We start from the raw sequence: 23,107 nt of genomic DNA on the forward strand, positions 1-23,107 counted from the left end.
GTCGTGTCGATAAAAATACGAAGTTTTATGTTTGGACTGCTGCACCATCTGAGAAGAAAATAGCCAGATCTTCCTCACACTATGGTGATCGAAGTGGATGTTCACTCAGTCTGTATTGCAAGGTTGAAATGAATCTGAGGTTGTTTGCTAACTGGCTGGTGGCAATGAAATTTACGCCAATAATAGCACGATGAATATGTGGGTAGAGCTATTTCATCGCCACCAGCTGGATAGCAAACAATCTCAGCAAACTTACAGTACAGACCGAGTGAACATCCAATTACATCACCATGCTGTGAGGAAGAGTTGGCTTCTCTCTTTTCGGATAGCAGTGCAGCCAAAACATAAATTATTTGGATTTTACTAATTAAAGCAACCCTGTGCAGTGTATACAGCTAGACCTTTATCCACCACTATGCACGTTTGTTGAGCACAGCAACCCTAGACAACGTTTAGCTAATGAGAATGTTTGATCCTGTCCTGCAGAAGTAGCTGTGTTTACAATACCACATTTTAAATGCAAATTATGCGGCATGCCAGATTTATGGTTGCTATTTCTCAAACTAAAACGATTGAGCCCCCAGTTTTATTGTGGTTCAAGTATCAGGGAAGTGAGATAAATACCCTGCACTGGTAAAGAAATTATTTGGTGAAAGTCTATTTTTTTTTCATTGGGAACCCTACCATGCATCTAAGCTGTGAAAACATGGTGTGGCCTTCAAAAGGCAACAAATAGTACATTAACATTTCTTGGCTGCCACTAGTTTGATTTTATCATGCGATTATAGACCACACCCAATTCAGATGTTTTGCTTATTTATTTTTATATTTGGATGCCCCAAAGCCAGCCTGCAGCCAACTTTTAGACTTGCTTTTGTTATTGCAATCTAAAAGAACAGTTCCAATTTTTTTGCATTCTAATACAACCAGTGGCGTAACTAAACCCGGGTGTCAGCAATCAAGTCACACCCATGGAATTAGCAATAGAGTAGTAGAAAAAGACTATTTCACCGAATAATTGATAGAGACCTTGACAACAGCACACATTTTTGGCTGCAAAACAGCTATATTGCCTTTCGTTATAGTAAAATCACTTCAAACTACCAGTTTATCGGTATAAGCGCCTCTATAAATAATTATCACTTCAATAATTCCACTACTGTAATAGCTTTACTTATGAATACGACTTCAACTTATTGCACTGGGCCCTGGTGTCGGTACAAGTCTAGTTACTCCACTGAATACAACGTTCACTTATTTTCATTCTAGAAGTTTCTAAAACTAGAAGTTGCATTTTAAGGCAGATTATATATACTGGAACTTTCATTCATAAAATAAAAACTAAGAACATTAGCTCAACGTGTACAGTCATGGTGGTGTTACAGTATGTGGTTTGAATCCACATTGACTGTTATATTGTGTTTACATCTTATTCTGAGTAATTGTTCTATCAGAGCACCATGATCACACTTTTGCTACATATCTTTAGATTCATTTATTAGAATCAGAATCTTACATTTTCTTTGTTGGTGTACTGCAACAGATCAAAACTTCTCTTGCAATGGCAAACACATTATCTCTAAGTTTTTATTGTTAGAGCCTTACTTCATTATCTACATTGTACCCATTATATGTATACTGTATATTTCTATTTTAATAAAAATCCTAAAACAAAACAGCCTTGGGGCTGTAAAAACAAGGGAGCTGCCAAGCAGCAAAGTAGGATCAATCATTCAACATGACTGGTAAGAACAAGGACTGATATCAAGTTGCGGATTGGAATATTGCCATGATCAATCTGTTAAACAACTGGTAAGAACAAGGACTGATATGAAGTTGCGGCCAAGTGAGTGCATGCCGTATTACCCATTCTCTTTGTATCTAGCTATTAGCTATTTAATAAAACTACAGCAAATACACATGCAATTGCTATTAAATTGTCATTTGGCCGCTTTTTAAAATCACACACTACAAAAAAGCAGCCAAATGATAATTTAATAACAGTTGCATGTGTAGTTGCTCTAGTTTTATCATAGCTATAGCTAGATACAAAGAGAATAGGTAATACTGCATTCACTTGGCCACAACTTGATATCAGTCCTTGTAGTTCTTACCAGTTGTTTTACAGATTGATCATGGTAATATCCCAATCTACTTGCTGCAACTTGATATCAGTCCTTGTTCTTACCAGTCATGTTGAATGTTTGATTGATCCTACATTGCTTGGCAGTGCCCTTTTTTTACAGCCCCAAGGCTGTGTTTGTTTTAGGATATCACACATTTTTGTCACTGAGTAATATCAATCAAGACAAAAAAATTAATGCATAAAGCTAATAGTTTCATACAAGCCACCACAAGCAGGCAAGTACTTGTCGGTGTTGCAACCTCAATAGGGTAGATGGCTTCTGGGCAGCATGGCCAATTCCCGGCAGGTGAGCCAAACTTCTTATTAATTTGTAACATACTGGATTGTCCCTTGAAATGCACAAACAAAGTATTGTGGGCTGTGTTAGCTAGCTACTTCGGACCCATTATTAAATAACAACTGAATAACAAACACTTACGAGAATAGCATGCGATAGCAAGTTCACCAAGTTAACCACACTGATTCACCTAGCGTTGACTACAAATAAACAGCCAAATTCACCAAGTTCACTGACTGCAAATAAACGCTACTGTAGAACTGTCTTAAATTTAAGATAGGGTTCTAAAAGACCACAAATTAAATCAGCAATTAGCGTAAGTGATGTTATTATCTGATGAGCGCGCTTATGGAAATTATCTCACCACTTCCCAGAAAAATGGCAGGTCATAATCGAGCGAAATTACTCCATATGTTTAATTAACATAATCAATGATTGTCCCATGAAGCACAATAGTAATGAATCAAACTTTGAGAAAATCGCTAATGGTGGCTCTCGCAAGAGAGGTGGAATTCCAAGATTTGTACTGAAGAAACTTAACTAGCTGAAGAATTGTGTGATAGTAAATCCAAGGCTGTGGAACTAACACAGTCTAAGATATAAGCGTAAAAAAATAGGCGGCTCACGCTAACGAGTATGCAAAGGAAGAGAAGGAGAAGAATACAACATTTTCAGAAAAATTTCATGTGGCATTACTAAAATATAACAGGGATTACTTACTTAGTAGTACGTTTATATAACAATATACCAAAGGTTTTGTTGTATCGCAAGGTTTTTTTTACAAAAAAATAGTTTTAAAGGTAGGTTTTAGGTGTGCATTCTATTAGAGTTAGTCATTCATGTAAATAACTCACGGTAGTCACATGTCCTACTTTCCTTGGCTGTGTGACTCACTACTGTGAGTCTTGATGTTGCAGATTTGCAAATGCAATACATGGAGGTCTAAATACCGGTTTTTCAAGGAGAAAATTTTCACTGTTGGTCCACAAAACCTCAAAATCAGCAAAAAATTCCCTCTCCAAATAGGCTGTGCCATTTATGCTGGCATAATTTCGAGCACAATAGGTTAGCAAAATTATCATGCAATATGCCAGCATAATAGCATTATTTTCAAGATTTTTAATCAAAAAATGTGCAATGCAAGCACTAAAAATGCAGCAAAGCATGAACACTCTACACATTATTACAGAATTTCATATCAAGAAAATATGTGATGTTAGTATTTTTACACTTTCTTGGTCAATTATGGTAATAAGATTGAGATAATCTAATAGAGCAGTAAGTTACTCTACAGCAGTTTGGGAACACTAATAAAACAATTAGCTCTCAAGCACAATGCTTTTTTTTGAAATTTGAGCACAATAAGCTGGATTTTTGAGCACTGCTTAAATGTATGTACGTAGGCTATTTTCAAAGTACAATTGGCTCAAGCCTACCTCTAAATAATTCATAAATGCTGTAGGCTAAACGATATAACAAGACATTTTAAAAGTAACTACTGTAAAATTTCAGTTTACAGTTGTGAAATAGGACCTCACATGGATGCACAGTTGAACTGATGGATATATACATAATATATATTTATAATTGCATATCATTTATCAACTTTAAACTCACTGTGGTACCCAATAGTTTACCATAATGCATGGGAACTACTATCTATTAGTTCCTCAAGATACTGTACTACTAAATACTCAACACTTTCTAACTCATGTTCATTTGCATACATGATGGATTGTATAACATTCAATATGTATACACCATATACGTACAAATTTTCAAAAGACGTAATTTTTGCAGATATTGTGGTTGCTTAGCTGTCCATCCTCAATTATCAAAACTAGCCCTATGCTAAATAACAGATAGCCTGATTGAAAAAAGAGTGATCACAAAAAAATCCTGTCAATACATGAAAATTACATACTGTACCTTGAAAATTTGTACACATACAGTACTATATAGGCATCTACAGATTCTACCCACAAAAGTCATATCATGCAATCAACATACATGATAGTCACATTCATTTGTAGGGCCTACCTATACTTGGTGTTTTTGGAAGTACAAAACATTGGGAAGTAAATGCTTAATACAAAACTTTTACTAAGAAATATAATGCATATGATAGCTGATAAGTGAAGAGTGCAAGTACCATATATAGTGAGAGAAAAGATAGCATGAAAAAGTGCACATGCGTAAGGCTGCACAATGAAAAAGTGCCACACTTTGTGCAGGATGCAGCCATGAAGCAAAAACACACCATATAACAATTGCTTATAAAGGTATAGGTTGTGAGGTGCTTATGTTGTGGTGAACAAATTAAAAACAGAAATCCGTTGAGTGCTGTGCTACACATTAGCATAGATAGAGCTGTCAACAATGAACCATAGCACACAGAAACTACTAAATGTACATGTGCCATTATTCCCAGGTGATGAGTAAATACAGTATTTCAATTGGCACAAAACCACTTCAATATAATATAAGCAGCAGCTGGTGAGGAAGTGTGTGAATTCAATTAGGACAGATGGACAGCATTTCAGCCTTATAAATGTCGAAAAACTTATTATACAAGTATACATTATAATCCTATAGCTCAGTTGGAGTTACTAACCTGCACATACAACAGCAGTCCAGTACACAAGAAAATTGATGCAAAGTCTCATTGTAACCAGTAGCTACAGCACATCAATGTATCATTTGAAATTGCTCTTAATCTAGCTGAACTGCAAATCAAGCAGAAGGTTAAAAATAAACACATATACGTACAACTTAATAATTGTGAATCACAGTATATGTAGGCAAGTGCTTCTAATGATAGCTAGATCCCCTGAAAGCTTTCCAGCATGGAAAAATTGCTTGATTAATTTTTCTGAGTAATCAACAGTGTCATTCTTCAATGCTCTTTCTATATTCAATGCAGATGGCATATTACCTGATAAATACTGATTAAAAATTCTAATAACAAAAATTCAGGTGAATTTTTTGCCAAGTCCTTTGGAGGAGGCAGTACAAATTCACTTGAATTGTCATCATTGCCATTTACTTACCATCACAGCCATTTCTTGGCCGCTAACTTGGATTTCACATCTTTTTCACCATGGCTTTTTGGGGACCACACCCCTTTTTTCAGCTGGATTAGATTATATTATGGTAACACTTAACATGTAGTATAAAAATACCAGTGCAGCTAGGTGCAAGGAACTATAGGGATCAATACCATAACTGAAAAAGTGCTAAGTGCTGAAACAAGGGAGACCATCATCTGAAGTGCAAATAATTTAGCTTGAACCTAAGTCACACTACATGTGAAGGAACATGAGCAGGCCTTTGTGATCATAACTGTTAAGCACTACAATACTTCGACTTATGTAATATAATTATTGTACACACCAACTGTAGTTAGTGGTTATCACAAATTGTGCTGATGGTCACTATTGCTACATGCAATCTTTACACAAAGTTTTGGTCTGACTGTACGTACGTATGGCCTCTGTAGACAGAGCTTACAATGTAATATGTTAAGTATGATGGCTTCACCAATGAAGCCTGAATTTCTATTCAGTTATAAACTGTGTTGGGGATTTGAGTTGGATATTGAAGTATTTGATTTTACATCTTAGATGCATACGTAAATAAAACAGATTTTAATATACAGAATTCAAGATTCAGAACTTCATTCTTCGTTCTCCCTACAAAAAAGTGATTCCAACGTATACATGTTGCCACATCAGTACACATGAACAGTTTATGAAGTCCTTTACTTACACATGCTACTATTGATCATATATACAAGTATAAGAAAAAATTCCAAATTTTTCCCTATACTTGTTTGTGAAGTTTTTTTGCAAGCTCATGACCACTAAATATCTGCTGAGTTGATCACAGCACTATTATACTAGATTATGACTCATACAATAACAACTGATCAGTGGGCGTGGCTCTACATAAGCCTGCAGACAATATTGGACGTAGATTCGTGAATGCCTACGGACTGATGAATGGGCATGGCTACCATATGTCTACAGACAGTAATTTACGTAAGTGGGAGTGGATTCGTGCATACCTACACACTGATGAATGGACGTGGCTACCATATGTCTACAGACAGTAATTTACGTAAGTGGGCGTGGCTCATGAAAGAAGCAGAGCTACGCTATGACATGTAGTAACACGTCCACATTTAATTTAGCATGTGGGGTCATACCCGAATAATCTGTAAAGCAGGACCTGGATGACCCGACTCGGTTTAACATTGTTACTAAATAAACTAGCTTTATTGACTTACACATTGCTATATAGTTCGCCATGAGTTGCTCTCTCTGATTGATATCAACAGTGAGTCACGTACGCATGTGTTTTTGGTGCAACCGGCGACCACGTGTATTCGAATAGTTTGATGCAATATACATGGTATGGAAGCCATACTGTAGTCTATTAACACTCAGCGGTAAAACCTTGACTGATGGCCATGGTAAAGAAGGATAAAAGGTAAGACAATAGCACAAGCATTGTATATTTATCAATATACCAAAGGTTTTTTCTTAAGTGAACTAGAAACGTTTCTGCAAAAGAATTAGGGCTGTAGCTGTAGCCACTTTTCCGCTACGCTTGACTGAAGGCGTTAGGCAGGCAGGCAGGCAGGCAGGCAGGCAGGCAGGCAGGCAGGCAGGCAGGCAGGCAGGCAGGCAGGCAGGCAGGCAGGCAGGCAGGCAGGCAGGCAGGCAGGCAGGCAGGCAGGCAGGCAGGCAGGCAGGCAGGCAGGCAGGCAGGCAGGCAGGCAGGCAGGCAGGCAGGCAGGCAGGCAGGCAGGCAGGCAGGCAGGCAGGCAGGCAGGCAGGCAGGCAGGCAGGCAGGCAGGCAGGCAGGCAGGCAGGCAGGCAGGCAGGCAGGCAGGCAGGCAGGCATGAAGTAGAAAATTCTGTTAACTTTTTCTTTCTAAATTCTGTAGCAACTTAACGCAAACATTTCAGGTTGATCTGAAGACACTTTTGGGCTTGGTTTTACCCAAACAATAGTGTCATGTCGTTGTGAGGAAAAATCGTGGCAGGTTTTTGGGTTATATTATATCATGGATTGCCCCCACACCTTCGATGTCCCTAATATACAGTACTATCGTACTGTATGATACCATGATCACGTGAAACTTCGTATGAGCCACCAGGTGTACAATTAGGAAAATATAGACCTCAAACCACAGGTATGTACATACCTACCTGGGAACAGTTGAGTATAAGTATATATAAACTCACCTGTGGTTAGATAAGTACATATGTACTCACTTGTGGTTTAAGGCACATGACACTAAAGTGTGTCATGCCTATTTGTAAGCTAATAGCCGGCAGGCACCAGTATGATCAATCACTCAAGCCAGTACAGGCCAATAGCCCTTGCCACACTCGGTGACTTAATCATTTTATAGTAATATCTCACAACTTTGATGATGAGGTAGCGTTGCTCCTACTACATTTGTTAATATGAACAGAAAAGTCCTAGGGATATACGGAATATTTTTACTAAGTCCCACAATCGATCGTCCATTGTCAGTCACTAGAGAAAGTCTACGAACAACTCTACTTTACCAAACTATGGTGAATTATGCGTGAGTTCATTTGTAAGTTAGTTAGTGTGCATATGGTGTATTAGTGTTTTGTGTAAAATGTGTGTCAATTAAAAAGTATGCTATATATTCACATGAGCCATGGCAACATATACTTCACTATATTGCACTGATATGCACCCCTCCTCCTCAGTCATTGGAAAGTTACTGTCGATAAACCAACTGGCTTTATCAATAGCAAATTTCCTTTGAGTTCAGTGTCCGGGTGCACATAAGCTTGTAGCCATGGTTTATAGCAAACCCTATATGAGCTTAGTAAAAGCATTTGATGCATATAACTATAGTGCTGAGCAATAGTGAAATCATCACAAGACAATCGATAGTAATGAGATTATCACAATATCACAGAGAACAGATAGTTGCATGATACCACATTGCAAAGTGAGCAGTGTGCAATGTTTACTGTTCCTTTTTCGTGAAGAAGCAAGCTTATGCTACAAGAATAGAAGTGTTTAATAGGAATTGCATCCATCACGATAAAAGCAAATTATCACAGCACAATTTGATAAAAAATGTCGCGATACTTGATATATTTTTATTATTGTCCAGCACTACATATAACCCATGCATAAAAAGTCTATATATATGTACATAGCCAGGATGATTAAGAAATTCAGTAAACATCTTTAAAAAGTGCACAACCACAAATTATCATGAAGCCATCTCATTGTCCCATGCATTCATGTCATTTATTAAGTTTGTCTTTAAAACTATTAGATTTGTCTCCTGTCCATTGAGCATAGCATGCACTTGGCTGGTTTAACATCATGCAGAATGTTATGCTTGCAAATGTGGTCATGCAAAGGGCCAATGTGGCCATGCAAAGGGACAATACTCATAATGTGAACATTAAACTCATATCACCTATAACATAGCTTGTGATCTATATAGCTAAAATATTATGTAGCTAAACTAATATGGCTGGAAATTTCCAGCAAACACCTTGTACAAATATGTCGCAGAGTGATGAAAAATTCATTATTAAATGTATTAATGAGTTGGCTTATTGAACAGTATTAACAATTCCCGCATGTCTAGCAAAGCAATTAGAGTGGATATGATAATGGATATTTTCCTTGAGCAATAAGATACGATACCAATGCCGGTGGCCATTCAAAATATAACTGAAGTAGCTATCTCAGTCTGGCATGTAACTACAACACATGGCATGCTGTCTGAGCTATGCACAAACATTGTTATGGTCTACTGCAGTTTGCTAAATAGATATGGTGTATTTAATAGCTACTGCATACTATTTACAATTTTTGTTTTACTAACTAGTTAGCTAGTTATCATGTGTTCTGCATGCCAACTCTCTCAGTGGCATCATCGATACTGACGTACTGCAAGTCTCGCGTGGCCATTTTTGACTAGACACACCTCTCTTTTCTGTTGCCATTGGGTAGTTGACCCACTGACAGGAAGAGGTCTAGCCACGCGAGACTATACAATATGGCATTTTAATACGTTCTCACTCACCTTACACAGCTCAGTCAACCAACGTTTGCCGCCTTGGTAGATGTTGTGTGCCTCGGGCGACGGGCGAAATGACCGAGTAGCTACTAGAGATTGTGATAACTGTCCAAAATTGTGATGGTATACAAGTCCGTGCTGACATCATAACGCCAATAGACGGGCGCCGCTAAGCAATATTGATCCATTGGAACACTTACGTGTTCTAGTAGCTGGAATATACTTTCACTGTGTTTCCAAGAAGCCAGTGGATTCTGTAAAGTAGGTAATAGTTACTGTATACAGCCTAAGTATAATACTACAACTAACAAATCACGTGATTTACAAAAGAACCTGGCTATACTTGTGATTGTGGTATTTGGTTTTTGCTCGATTTCTGATTAATGATTTCAGCATGGATGCTCAGCAGGAACCACATAAGATACGGAAGGCAGGAAACATATCACGGAACTGGAAAGCTCTGCTTAAAGTAAGCGTGTTATTTTGGTGTATTGCGTTTGTTTACTACTCAGTTACACGTGGCAGACGATGCAGCATGACGACAAAAGCAGTAAGCGTGGGAAAGATACTTGTAAAAGAAAGCTGGATAAAAGAGCAAAATCAAGGTGGGTTAGCGTTCAGTGTGTACCAAGGGGTAGCCACTTTTACCGTTATATAAACGCATAGATAACAGTAATAAGTAATAAATAAAATAATAGAAGTACATGAAAGAGACAGGAAACGCAATATAATGTGACGTCACAAGCACGTACATTTCTATTGGATTCATTGTAGCAAAGTTTCACAATCACTGGTCATGAAACTTTGCTGTTACGATACAAGAGCAACAGATTTCCAATAGGAATGTTTTTTTGTGATGTCACATTATTGTCCTTTCATGTACTCTGAAACATGTGCGACCGGAATCAAGAACTTTAATCAATAAAATTTTACTTTGATTGATTGCACCTATAATATGCTTGATTCCTTGATCACTAATTGTAAAAACCTTGGTAAAAATTCTCGTGTTGCTGAAGGTTAGTTTTCTAAGGTGTTTGATTACCTGTTCCTATTGACTTCTTGACCATTTGATCCATTGCTCAAGGCTCCTTGACTACTTGATTACTATCTTGATTCCAGTAAACTGGAAGTGGCTAGGCTACCCCTTGCATGGCTCTACAAAAACTGGTGTGAACAGCTATGCGCTACAGTTACTATGATCCTAGTCAGCTTCTAGTTCATTTAACTTATTTACATTCACCATTGTAAACTCTCACCGATTTTGTCCCATTTGTGTATGTCTATTTTGTACGTTCTCTGGTAAAGCTTAGTCTGGTGCTGCTGACTATTTTAATTACCCATGCAAGTTAATTGCAATTCAAATTTAGTAGAAATATGGTTTAAGCTCCTATAGTGCACGACACCTATCACCCACTCTTAATGCCACTCACTTTTATGAATTTGCTGGATAAGAATGTCTAGTCACAACCAGTAGCATGTGTGCGCTTTTGGTTATCTGTGTCTGGTTTAGTTTCAACTTATATGCTTATGTATATATTCTATCCTTGATGTGACTTTGGATATATTCATATTTAGTAGCCCAGAAATTTGGTTTGATGATGTTGATATATCTGAGATAAATGGAGAAGTAGCCACTCCCCTACAAAAGAAACCTCGTGAAGATGCCAAGTCATCCACTGTGGAACTTGTCTCTGGAAAATGCACTGAGTAAGATACTATGATGTACATTGAGACTGTCTACTCTGCTACATTTTACTGTGTGGGTGCAAAGCTTCTGACCTAAGCAGGTGTTTGTATTAGGCAGATCACTTTGTGCGCAAATAACATGTTTGAGAAATTTTATAATTGCCAGTTTAGATACAGTGTAGGTGACCTTTTTATACAATATATAACATATGTGGCAAGATATGGGACCAAAAATTGTTTTAAAACGCATTGTAACAGCATTTTAGCTGTTACTCTGTTACATGATGGGCATAACCATTAATCTGTAACTGTTACACTGTTACATAGCGATAAAAATAATAACTTATATGGTGTCCACTACTCTGTTACTTTACATACATAGCGATAAAAATAATAACTTATATGGTGTCCGTTATTATATAATACAATAAGGCTTTTATATAGTGACCTGATTAGAGAAGTTTTATTGTACTAGCTATCATGTTTATAATAGTGAGGGTGACCCTTATTTCCTCTCAGGCCTACTAAGTACATTGCTCTGGACTGTGAAATGGTTGGAACAGGTTTTGAAGGAGAGGATAGTATGTTAGCTCGTTGCTCATTGGTTAATCGGTTTGGGCACATTTTGTACGACAAGTATGTGGCTCCACAAGAGTGGGTGACTGATTTTCGTACTAAGTACAGTGGGATAAGAGTAGAAGATGTTCGGTCTGAAAAGGGTATGTTTGTTAATGTGAAGCTGTAGCTCTGTCTGATTGTATTGGTAGAATGTTTGATGTACGAGTTCTATTATGTGTCTCTTCAATCTGGGCAAATAAAATAATTATGCCTGGAGAGGGTCACTTCGACATATGTGTCAAACTTTGTGCAATAATTGATGGTACGTGCAAGGTGAGAGGGACACTGTAAAATAGGACAAGTGTAAAACACCAAATAGATATTCTGGTCCAGTCCCCATCCTTTGCTCAGGCATAATGGCAAGCAAGTTCACTGTTCCCTTATTTCTGTTACTCCTTTACTATATAATTCTAATAGATTAAAACCAGTGATTGTGTAGGTAATAGATATCTTGTGATTCTTTCTTACAGTATCTTTAAGTTCCAGGCAATGTGGTGATATGTGATGATGTGGTAACATACTAGAGTTGCAACGATACAGTGTGTAGATGTATCCATATATTTCCTCTGGTGTATCACGATACAGCGATATATTGTGCGATACAAAGTGGAGTCTAAGCAATGGTCTATGTTGTTTTTTAATGTTGCTTTTTTGTTTTTTTAAGAGAAATAAGTGAGCTAATTTTTCTTTGAGAAGCATTACATAGTATTCAGTTTAACCACAATGTACAATAATTTGATTGTCAGCCATGTTAACAAGCCACGATATGTCGATATATGATATATTGTGGCTTATATCATGGCTTATATACGTGATATATCGATACAGTTTGACTTTGTATCGATACAGCGATGTTGTATTAAAACGATACGATACGCGATATATCAATATATTGTTGCATCTCTATAACACACTGACATACTCATTCACAAAAATATCATTACTGTATACAAGTAAAATGTTGACAATGGATACGTATTGACAATGGATGGGAACAGAAAATATGGCCTAACTGCATACCTTTTCTCACACTTAATCTATATACGTTTTTATACCCATGTGTATGCTATACCTCCCAGGTAGAGTGGTAAAACTGTTGCTTTGCTATCAGCATCACAGCCATTTTGTTTAATATAGACATTCTTGTTACCACATTGGAGCAAAGTAGAGTGGTGCTGTACCGCGCTACTGCTATTTAGGGAAGACCCTGAACCCTGTGTTATTATAGACCCTGAACCCTGCTATTTAGGGAAAACCCTGTGTGCTTTGAAATTAATCATTTTTGTAGCTGAAGAGTTCAATGTTGTGCAGAAGGAAGTGTCTGGTTTGCTCAAAGGGAAGATTTTAGTTGGACATGCTTTACGCAATGATTTAAAGGTAGGTGTTAATTTTTGATATGTGTAAATTTTGTTGTTTTGTGCTATAGGCTTTGTTGTTGGATCATCCTAAGAAAAGCATCCGAGATACAGCAAGGTATCCTCCCTTCAAGAAGTACACTGGAGTAAGCTTGAATATACCTACATGCAACATCTGGTATAATGTAAACTACTGTAAGCGTAGCCCATGTTGCAGTACTACATACGCATGATGTACATGTGATTTACATGTGAATGTCAAGGCAGGTATGCACCCACACCAGCCAGAGACTGACTGGGCATGTGCTTGATTTGATAAGTGATTATTTTTTATGAAAAGCGTGCGTGTGTTTGTGTGTGTGTGTGAAGAACAATCAGGAGATTCCAACAATCAGGAGATTCCAACAAGACATTGTTGTTTCTGTGATGTGTACAGTTCGTCAATAGTCCAGAATTTATCCTGAGGCTCCGTCTATCATGCTACTTGTTGCTGTGGGCGGCTTCCAAGGTTTGAAGGGGTGGATACCTCCCATAAAGGGTTTGGGATGAAGGTTTCTGGACAAGCAATGTTTGCGTGCATACACATGAAACCTGTGAACTTACATATGTCTGGGTAAAGTTTTGTATTACTGGTCAAAAGGAAATCTGCAATTTATTGTCCAAGCTTGGATAAAAATAGCTTGTGCCACAAATTCATATTTCTCTCATAGTGACTATGAAAAATGTCTTGCTCAAGTAGATGGTGCACATGTATGCATGCGTGTGTCTGTCTGACCACACCCATGTGAGCAAGACTGCCTGGATAAGAGAGATTCCACTATATATGTTGTCAATAGTATTGAAATTATATATCGATTATAAACTTTACATACAGGTAGATGGTTGTTACCTTTTAAAGGATAGCTACGTATATGTGGTATTACCTGGATGCTTGGTATTTAGTAGTAGAACAACAAAAACTTGTTTTTATTAAACGTCAACAGAATGACTGTTCTATTAGAGTAGTTTTAAATTGATGACATTTACCTGCCTCCGAGGTACAAGCTTTCAAACATCATATGGTCCTACTAGTACAAATATGTAGAGCCCTGGATACAAGCATGTACAATGGACATGTAGCATCAACAGTTTATAATATTTGTGTTAGTGTACTTCTCAATTATACTTACTGTATGACTATAGGGAAGAACTCCTTCATTGAAAAAGTTAGCTAAAGCTCTTCTTGATTTGGATATACAAGATGGAGAGCACTGTTCTGTAAGTTGTATAAACAAAGCTAACAATGTACAATGTGTATCATGAACCATGATAGTGGATTCATAATAGGGATCGCATATACTTTTTGCAAAAACTCTAATAGAACGCACATCTAAAAACCACCTTGGAAAGCATCCTCCAACTCAAAACCACCATCTGGTGGTTATTTGCAATGATTATTGGTCTACTGGTAAGTATCAAGTGAAAAGGAAACAGTATGTGTACTTGGGATAAAACTGAAATTTGCCGTGTTGTCCACTTTCTCGTGCTAAAAACTATATAACCATGCTTACTGAGTCCTTCCTCGTGTCCATGACCTATTTTTGATTTCGTTTTCGGATGGAAACAGCCCAAACCGGGCCATTTCTTCTTGCCAAAATGCCATTACGCACAAGAAGCCATACAAGATCACAGTCATAGTTAGGTTTTTTGGTGTGTGTTGCTTGTGGCTAATAGAATCTGTCCTTATTAAACTCAGTACAGGCCAGGAAACTTAATCTGTGCTGAAGACTTTGTTGCAAGGCCATGATTATTGTACGTGGGCAGGTTATCCAGATTAAATACTCTAATAGAGCAGTTACGTAAATACTCTAATAATGCAGTCAAGTGTATAACAACAATCCTTGCACTGAATTTGACAGCTATTAAAGACGCCAGTAATGTAAATTTTAGCTCATATTAGGAGACTCTCAGTCTGTATGCACACTGCAATTTGATCAGTTTCATTTGATCAGTTTCATGTGTGTACTGACAGCGTTACTATGCAGAATGCAAAATTACACTATTCACCACAGTCTTCATTATCAATCAAAGAAATCCATAATCCATCACTGGATTAATAAAAAGTACATAAACTAGATGAATAAAAATTGAAAATTTTAAGAGGGAGAATAGAGATCACTGAAAAAAGCCATGAAACAAGAAGGGATCGCTGGGATGGTACAAATCCCTATTTTGACTCAAAATGACAGAGCATGTAACTAAAGATTTATGACAGAGAGTCAAAATAGGGATTTGTGGTTTACATTACCATCCCAGCAATCCCTTCTTGATTCTAGGATTTTTTCAGCAATCCCTATTCTCCCTCTTAAATTTTTTAATTTTTTATTCATCTAGTACATCATAAAAATGTGGTGTCAATTTTTTTTTTTTTTGTCGTCAACTGTATTTACAAGATGACACATTAGCAATCCATAAATTGATGCAGAATTAGTTGGGGTATGATGTTATGGTTAATTTTATTGCACTGTGAGTACCAATCGTGAGAAGCTTTGTGGTATCACTGTACACCAATATCACGTCTCCTCAGAAGTCTTGGAACCAGCAGAGCTTCTATAGTGTTCCAAATTACAGTATAGCTAGCACATGCAGATTTGGACTAAGGGTAATCTCTTTTTGAATATCTTTGCATTGTTTTACTTCTGCTAGTTACTGTTTGGTTTAAATTGGCCGTAATGTATTTCATTGTTTAACAAAACAACAACTAAATATGTTGCACGTGATTTTTTAATAGTCAACTTTGATATTTTACTGATTTCTGGTAGTCAGTATTGCATGCAATTCTGTCTCATCGGGGTCTATTTATTAGGTGTTTGTAAATGGATCATACATGTTTCATTTGGTAGCAACATGCAGACATTTTACAGCTGCTGGAAATTCATACTGTAAGTTATGCATGCGTACATGGCATTAACATCATTGCAACCACTTCTTGGCCGCCACCTTTGATTTTAAACTCTGCCTGTTTGATAACCACACCTGTTTTTACAACTTGGTATGGATATCCTTTTTTTATATTTGCAACCCCTATACAGCTAGCTTAGAGCCTTCTTTCACATGTCTTTGTTTTCAACATGCATAACAGAATTATTCAAAATAGCATCTTTTATTATTATTCAAGTCGTTTTAATTTGTTACTCCAGCAGAAATGTATTTTAATTCAGCAGTCATAGAATCTTTTAGAAGTTTCCTAGAAAGAGCTGTAGATTATAAGTTTTATTTACAATGTAGATATTAAGGGAGATGAAAAGCTGGCAGTAGTGATAAGGTCCATGATTTGAATCCATGTCAATTTGTGCATGTTTGTTGTTTGTTTGTTCTGGGTGACTGTTCTATGAAAGTATTTCAGTCGAACTTATTGAAGCTCAGTGAAGCTGCCATTTTATATCACGATTGATACCAAACACACAATTCACCACCATACACTGTACTTGTTACTTGCACATGTGCTGGTCCTGCATACTGTATTTTTCAGCATTCCTGCAGGAAGACCAAAGACTGGACAGCTCAAATTTGGTATGAAAGGTGTCCCATTCCAAGAAAATTTCCATTGCCAAAATTGTTTACATCTAGGTATAACCAAGCCACATATGAATGCATAAAAATTGCATTTTTTCTATTCCTGTGTAATACACACTGCACTGCACCAGCTTTGCTTGACCACACAATACGCTATCATGTGCCTTGACATTTGTGTATTAGTAGATGTTCACTGTTAACGTAAAATCTGCATACACTTAATTCAGGTTGAAGATGCACAGGTAGCCATGAAGATCTATGCATTACATAGCAAAGAATGGGAAAGAGCTATCAAGACAGGAACACTAAGAAAAATGAACAATAAAACTATGGGCAAACGTAAAAGAAAACCACTGCACAGGGGGAAGAGAAGAAAGTAAAGTCTTGTATGAATACAGATACAGTATAGCAATTCATCCTTCTTATTGTCCAAAATATAAATCTGATACAGTATAACATAAATACAATGTATAACTTAAGGTACACAGTGGTCTTAAGACTCACAATTTGAGAAAAATTCCCTCAATTTATGTAAGTCTCTATATAATTTTGTATAGAACTTCAACAGGTTTTCATCTAAATACCACCATAGAATTTTTATGCATATTTTTAGCCTTGACATGCAATACTGTACTTCTTTTGTATATCTGCTAAATTAATGTCATCATGATTCTAATGCTAACAATCCACCAGTATTGTTACATAGTAGATATACCACATATGTGGTACCTTCATTGTCAAACATTGTCTGAATGAAGCCATGTATTGTTTTACTGCGCAATACTGCTACAGTATAGTTAAGTAGCTAGTTCTGTTACATTGTAGTTCTGTTGTGTAAGTATGATCTTAAACACCTATTGCATATAGAAATGTAAGTTTATCTAACTTGAATCCCAGTGCATATGAATATCAAAGTGCCACGCTGAATGATAGCTATACCACACAGCTATAGACAAAGTGGTTCTGTTACTGTGCAATAAATTATCACCCAGTAATAACTAATTTATCACCCCATAGTGGAGCCAATCAGACTAGTTTGTGACATCATAACAACCACGAATAGTATTGTTTACCAATGGAATAAATAAATATGGAAATGTTTTTACAAAAAGCACCAGTACAGCACTTACACCTACTAAATTTTACACAGTTAATCTTTTTACACACTATTGCGATGATTTAAACATATGTTAAGAAACAGTCTGTGTTAATTTTCAGCCTGGCCATCAGTCCCAGCAGTGTACAGTGACGAACCAATTTCTTTGTTAATCTCTGGCTCCATTGTTTTATCTTGTAGAAATCCTCGCCACATGCCAATACTTTTAGCATTTTCACGCCATGTGATGCCACCCATACAAAGGCACTGGACATGGTTGCAGTATAGTTTATAGCTTCTCTCTAGTACTGTAGTTAGAAAGTTTATCTCTTCACAACCCAGAAGATATCTTAAAACTTGAACAGGAACTTCTGTAAACTCCTGTGCCCTGGGATATGAAATAGCCATCACAGATTATATGATCCTATGTATTCAGGTGATATTGTTATTGTACAGTACTTGTAAGAAGATATATAACATGCATGTATCAAATTTATATGCAATACAATCCAGTATGATCAGATTTACTATTTGTTTTACATAGATGCTGTATTGTTAACTCACTTCAAATATAATTGCTTGTCAGATTAAGTCAGGACCTGAGGCCACCTTCATATAATAGCCATACCTGAGCCTCAACAGCTCATACAGAAAGTTGTTAGCATATCCTTGTATAGGGTAAAATAGGAAAGTGCTATATACACATTAGAAGAGAAAACTTGTGTGTGATTAATTAGTACTTGTACGGACTTTAATTTGCTCCATGTAATTTGTTTGTCTGTGTGTAGAGTACGTGACATAGAAATTTGTGAAAATGATGCAATGTTGGAAGAAATTGCATCAATGTGTCTAGATATTGAGGGTGTTCAAGGTAACAGCTGGTTCTAGTATGCCCACACACAGTGTTACACGCATGTTCTATTGAACACATGTTATTAAACACTGGATATGGTGTGAAGCATGAGTCAATGTTAGGGGTCCTGGGATTGTGCCAGCCAGGAATAGGGGCAGTATCCCTGATATATAGCATAGGCAGTATAGTCTAATAGAACAGTCATAGGGATCCACTACAGGATACATTCAATGTCCCAAATGCATAATTATCTTGATTCCCCAGTTTTTTTTGTTTGCAATTATAACCCAACACCTATACATGTACCTCATGACTATTAACATAAGCCATGACTCAAAGGGGTGAAACATTATAGAAAACAATTGATGTGTAATTCGTAAAACTGTAAATACTAAATCCAACAACATCTGTCAGCAGGTAAGGGCTGGCTCCTAGTATATGCCTTTAAATGTAGAAACCTTTTTTTTTTTTGTATAATACGATATAGATATGTCCCTGCAATTGTGTATGACACTCTTAACAGCTATACATGTTCAATAGGAAATTTACTGACATTCTGTTAGTGGCATGTAGTAAAAATACAATCATTGAACACATGTATGTACAGTCTGCCAATGTATATATATACTTAATATTGTGTACAATAATTGTGTATGTTATTCGACTGGATGTGTGCAGATCTACAATCTGTGACTGCAAATTAGTATTATGTGTTAAAATCATACATTCACATGGTCAGTGTGTATAATAGAATATACAAGAGTACACATCTTTTACATATCATCACAATGGCAGCAACCAGGTAGCTGTAGTTTGGACTGACTGCAACAGCTAAGTAGTAGACCAGTAAACCCACTCCACTCGTACATACCAATAATACGGCAATTTTTATTAGGCAAATTTGACTTTTTCTAGCTTGTGGTGAATTGTTGTTCTTTGACAGAACATAAAACAAAATTCCGTTTAATATCATAAATAATATTTTAGCTTTTAACAACACAATAAACACTGCTACACTTATGTACTGAGTAATCGGAGTAACTGTAAACATAGCTGGCATTGAAATACAAAACTTGTTGGAATTTAAGTAACTTGCGCTCAGCAGAACAACAATTATTATACCCCTGCTAGCATTGATGATTGTTATGACAAAGAATGCTACTATCAGATACATCCAGAACAGTTTCCTTTTGACTTTCTCAGACAGCGGTGGATAAAGTTTATGACATCTGTAAAATGTATGGAATATTGCAATGAATGCCTCCAGTTCTAATAATTTTCCACAATGAAATGAAGCACTCACAAGTATTAAAATCAAAATACAAAATGCATTTGAAACTCTCAAACTAAACCTTGTGAGTGAAAGAATCAATATGATTGAAAAAGCAAATATCCATACCACAGTTGCTGCTAGAAGCAAACGGAATGGAAGTGAAGAATATTTCTTCTGATTAATGACGACTATCAATACTACAGTATTAAGAACAATCAGTATTATACTAACAATGGAATCCAGAATGCACATAACCACTTTATTATTGCTTTGCTCACAAAAGTTATCATTAACCTCAAGTAGCTGTAGTGTAGTGGTTGTACAGCCCAGATTATATTGATCATTATGATATGCAATATTCAGTTCATTTCCAGTCTTTAAGATCTTTACTGTACAGTTATCAACATGACAATATTGTGTAGCATTAATTATCACAACAGTACTGATATTGAGATCATCATAAGGAATTGTACAGTTGATAAGATCCAGTGGACGCCCATTAGCTGCAAGGAGTAATCCAAATAACAAACTTTTTATCAAGAACATCTTGAGAGTGTTACTGTATAATGTGAGTAAGGTATACTGCTTAAGTACATATACTGTGCACACATATATAGGGCTTTTGACTGTTACATATACGCACAAGTAAAATCACATGGAGATAGATGATGTTTACTGAATTAATCATCATTGTGATTCTATAGCCCATTACTGTATTTCAGCCGTCACTAAATATGATTGAAGTTATATACACACAGATAATAATGTGGTTTACACAATAGATTTATTGCCATCTTTTTGTGTAGTGGTGTTGTCTATAACTGCTCTCAAACTAGAAACATTACAGAAAATTGAGCCAGAAACATTTTCAATGCATTGTTACTAGTGACCATGTCCCTTTCTAGATTAATATATATGTGGTCCTGAATGACAACTAAACTCAGGAAAATGTACTGAATAAGATACTGCGTAACAATACTATAACAGAAGTACCATAATACCTTTGAGCAAAGAAATTTTCTAATTGACAGGTCACTATATATACACAACTTTAATATTATTAGGAGGTTTGGGTTTATCTGGCCAAAAAAATCAGCTTCACAATACCATCCTGGTACCTTGGCAGTATTGGTTAGGTATAACCAAGTTCAAAAGTGCCTTCAGTACAACCCTAAATGCTTCCAATAGATTGCTACAAATAAATTTTAAATATTATTTAATGGAATTGTCTACTAACTGACTAACTGCCTGTCTGCCTGATGCCTACAGACAAGTGTAATTTGATAACAGCCAAGGCTATGGGCTTGATTTTTTCACTGTTCAAAATTGCTTTGTCTTGAGATGTGCCTTTTGGCATACTGCACACAATATGTAAAAGGCACGCATCATGGACTTCCTATGTCCTCCTTTGCCAGTGTCCCCTTTGTTTTTGCTGATAGTCCAAGGTGTTGATTCATAACGTTACAAACGAAGAAGAAGCGCCTCTGCAACTGATCCAGTCACCACAGAAATAAACGAGAAGCCATGCATTGTGCTACCATGAACGTAGTGTAGGTGAAAGCGAAGTATAATAGCCACTTCACTTTCAAGTCAGTAATTAATAGTTGGGGTGCGCAAATCATCTTTATATATATAACAAGTAAATGAAAAAAACAAGAAACAACAATCAAAGTACATGTGATGGAAGCATCTGACCCTCAGATATTGCAAGGTCAGGTGCTCACTGGGCTGCCATGATGAGACCTAGCTCCACACAAGCATGCAGGTTACAGCTGACATCAGTAAGAAAAACTATCTAATTCAGGACAGTACACTATATTATAACTCTGGTCTCTCTTAGCAGCAAGCAGAGATGCCAATCTCTTGTAAGCAGTAGTGGCTGCACCTCCCAATCCCCCCAAAATAGAGTATACCAATGGGGTGAAATAGCCCATTTTGGACCCCATATTTCGTGGTGATTGGATTGATTGCAGAGGTGCTTCTCCTACTGTTCTTCATTTGTAGCGCTGCCTGCCTAATGAGCTGAACATTGAACATAGCTGAAAGCGAAGCGGAATGGCCACTTCACTTTTGTTATTGTTATTAGCACTTTAACCAACACTGAAGGTCTGACAGCAACATGTGCTGCAGCCTATGGATTACCTAACCTAACAAAAACTGGAGACTTTAAATAAATGATTACTTAACCTAGCTAGCAATAAGGTGAAACAGCTAGTAAAGGATCAAAGAGTCAGTAATTGATGATAGCTTCAGACAAAATCATTATACTCTGGCATTATATTATTCTTTCTTTTGTTGCAGTATGAGTGGGTTCACCAGTGTTACAAAAATAATAAACAAACAAGTATAAGGAAAAATTAGGAATTTTAAGTAGGGATCATAGGAAAAAGTACGGAAATAATGGGGGTCACCTACTGACCTACACCTGCAGATATACTAGTGAACATTTAATCCCTAATCCAGTCGCTATCTATGATCCCTAATCGAACTTAAAATTTCTAATTTTTCCTTATAGCTAGCTACCGTACGGAGGGAAACTTTGGAGGAGGAAAAATTTGGCAAATCAAGCAAAATATTGTTGGCCCGCTGTTGGCCATGTAGTAAGACTAACTCATGCATGTGATTACTTATTGGGGCGAGCCTGAGCGAGCCCCAGTATAGTCGAGAAATGGTACCTACGTTGCGTACACGAAAATTTACCGAACGAAAACGGATTGCCCCACACTGTTAGTGAATGGTACGTATGTCGCGTTCACGAAAATATACTGAAAGAAAACGGATTGCTCCACGCTGCTTCACGAAAATTTCATGAGCGGTGTACTTTTACTCCACATGGATTAGCACGTGGTTTGATGGCTGAACGAGAAGAAAGGTTGGCTAGAAGGAGAGAGCGCGACAGACTACGAAGAGCACAAGAAACGCCTGAAGGAAGAGAGACCAGGTACTGAGCTAACTAGCTGTACTTGTAGTACTAATAGAACCTTATCACACTGACAGGCGGGCTAGACGGAATGCATATGACAAAAATAGGCGTGCAAGCTTAACCACCGAAGACAGACATGTTGTAAATCAAACTCGTAGAGAAAGACAACGAGCTACATCAAGACACACGGTAGTGTGTCGTGCGGCCCAAGAATCCGGCGCGCAACACCCGT

The 23,107-nt window shown here is 37.0% G+C and overlaps 2 protein-coding genes across 8 annotated transcripts in view; one reads left to right on the plus strand and one right to left on the minus strand.

Moving 5' to 3' along the window:
- LOC136254376 (sushi, von Willebrand factor type A, EGF and pentraxin domain-containing protein 1-like) overlaps positions 1–9,830 on the minus strand; it is a 35,012-nt gene extending 25,182 nt beyond the window's left edge. For 3 of the 6 annotated variants that reach the window (XM_066047059.1, XM_066047058.1, XM_066047057.1), the window contains exons 1-2: positions 9,523–9,813; positions 5,038–5,149 (exon numbers count right to left, since the gene is read on the minus strand). In XM_066047059.1, the coding sequence (XP_065903131.1) occupies positions 5,038–5,089 (52 nt within the window). In that variant the 5' untranslated portion in view covers positions 5,090–5,149; positions 9,523–9,813. Of the gene's footprint in view, positions 1–5,037; positions 5,150–9,522 lie in introns of all 6 variants that reach the window. The other 3 variants (XM_066047061.1, XM_066047063.1, XM_066047060.1) reach the window with 3 other exon arrangements.
- Positions 9,831–9,832: 2 nt separating this feature from the next.
- On the plus strand, positions 9,833–18,644 carry LOC136254392 (RNA exonuclease 4-like). Of its 2 annotated transcripts, none has more exons than XM_066047088.1 (9): positions 9,833–9,985; positions 10,042–10,121; positions 11,092–11,223; positions 11,722–11,921; positions 13,109–13,197; positions 13,247–13,321; positions 14,358–14,432; positions 16,958–17,106; positions 18,371–18,644. In XM_066047088.1, exons 1-9 carry the CDS (start codon positions 9,911–9,913, stop codon positions 18,399–18,401), a joined length of 906 nt encoding a protein of 301 aa, XP_065903160.1. In that variant the 5' UTR covers positions 9,833–9,910; the 3' UTR covers positions 18,402–18,644. The 2 variants fall into 2 exon arrangements, with proteins under 2 accessions (XP_065903160.1, XP_065903161.1); XM_066047089.1 differs by having other exon boundaries at positions 11,095–11,223.
- Positions 18,645–23,107: the final 4,463 nt, after the last annotated feature.

The sequence above is a fragment of the Dysidea avara genome, chromosome 4, assembly GCF_963678975.1.
Source record: "Dysidea avara chromosome 4, odDysAvar1.4, whole genome shotgun sequence".
NCBI classification, from domain to species: domain Eukaryota; kingdom Metazoa; phylum Porifera; class Demospongiae; order Dictyoceratida; family Dysideidae; genus Dysidea; species Dysidea avara.

Bases quoted from the DNA above. Each gene is read 5' to 3' on its own strand.
- LOC136254392 (XM_066047088.1), top strand. From the start codon at position 9,911: ATGGATGCTCAGCAGGAACCACATAAGATACGGAAGGCAGGAAACATA. The intron at 10,122-11,091 runs GTGGGTTAGCGT...ATTCATATTTAG, and splicing joins GATAAAAGAGCAAAATCAAG to TAGCCCAGAAATTTGGTTTG. The intron at 14,433-16,957 runs GTAAGTTGTATA...CACTTAATTCAG, and splicing joins AAGATGGAGAGCACTGTTCT to GTTGAAGATGCACAGGTAGC.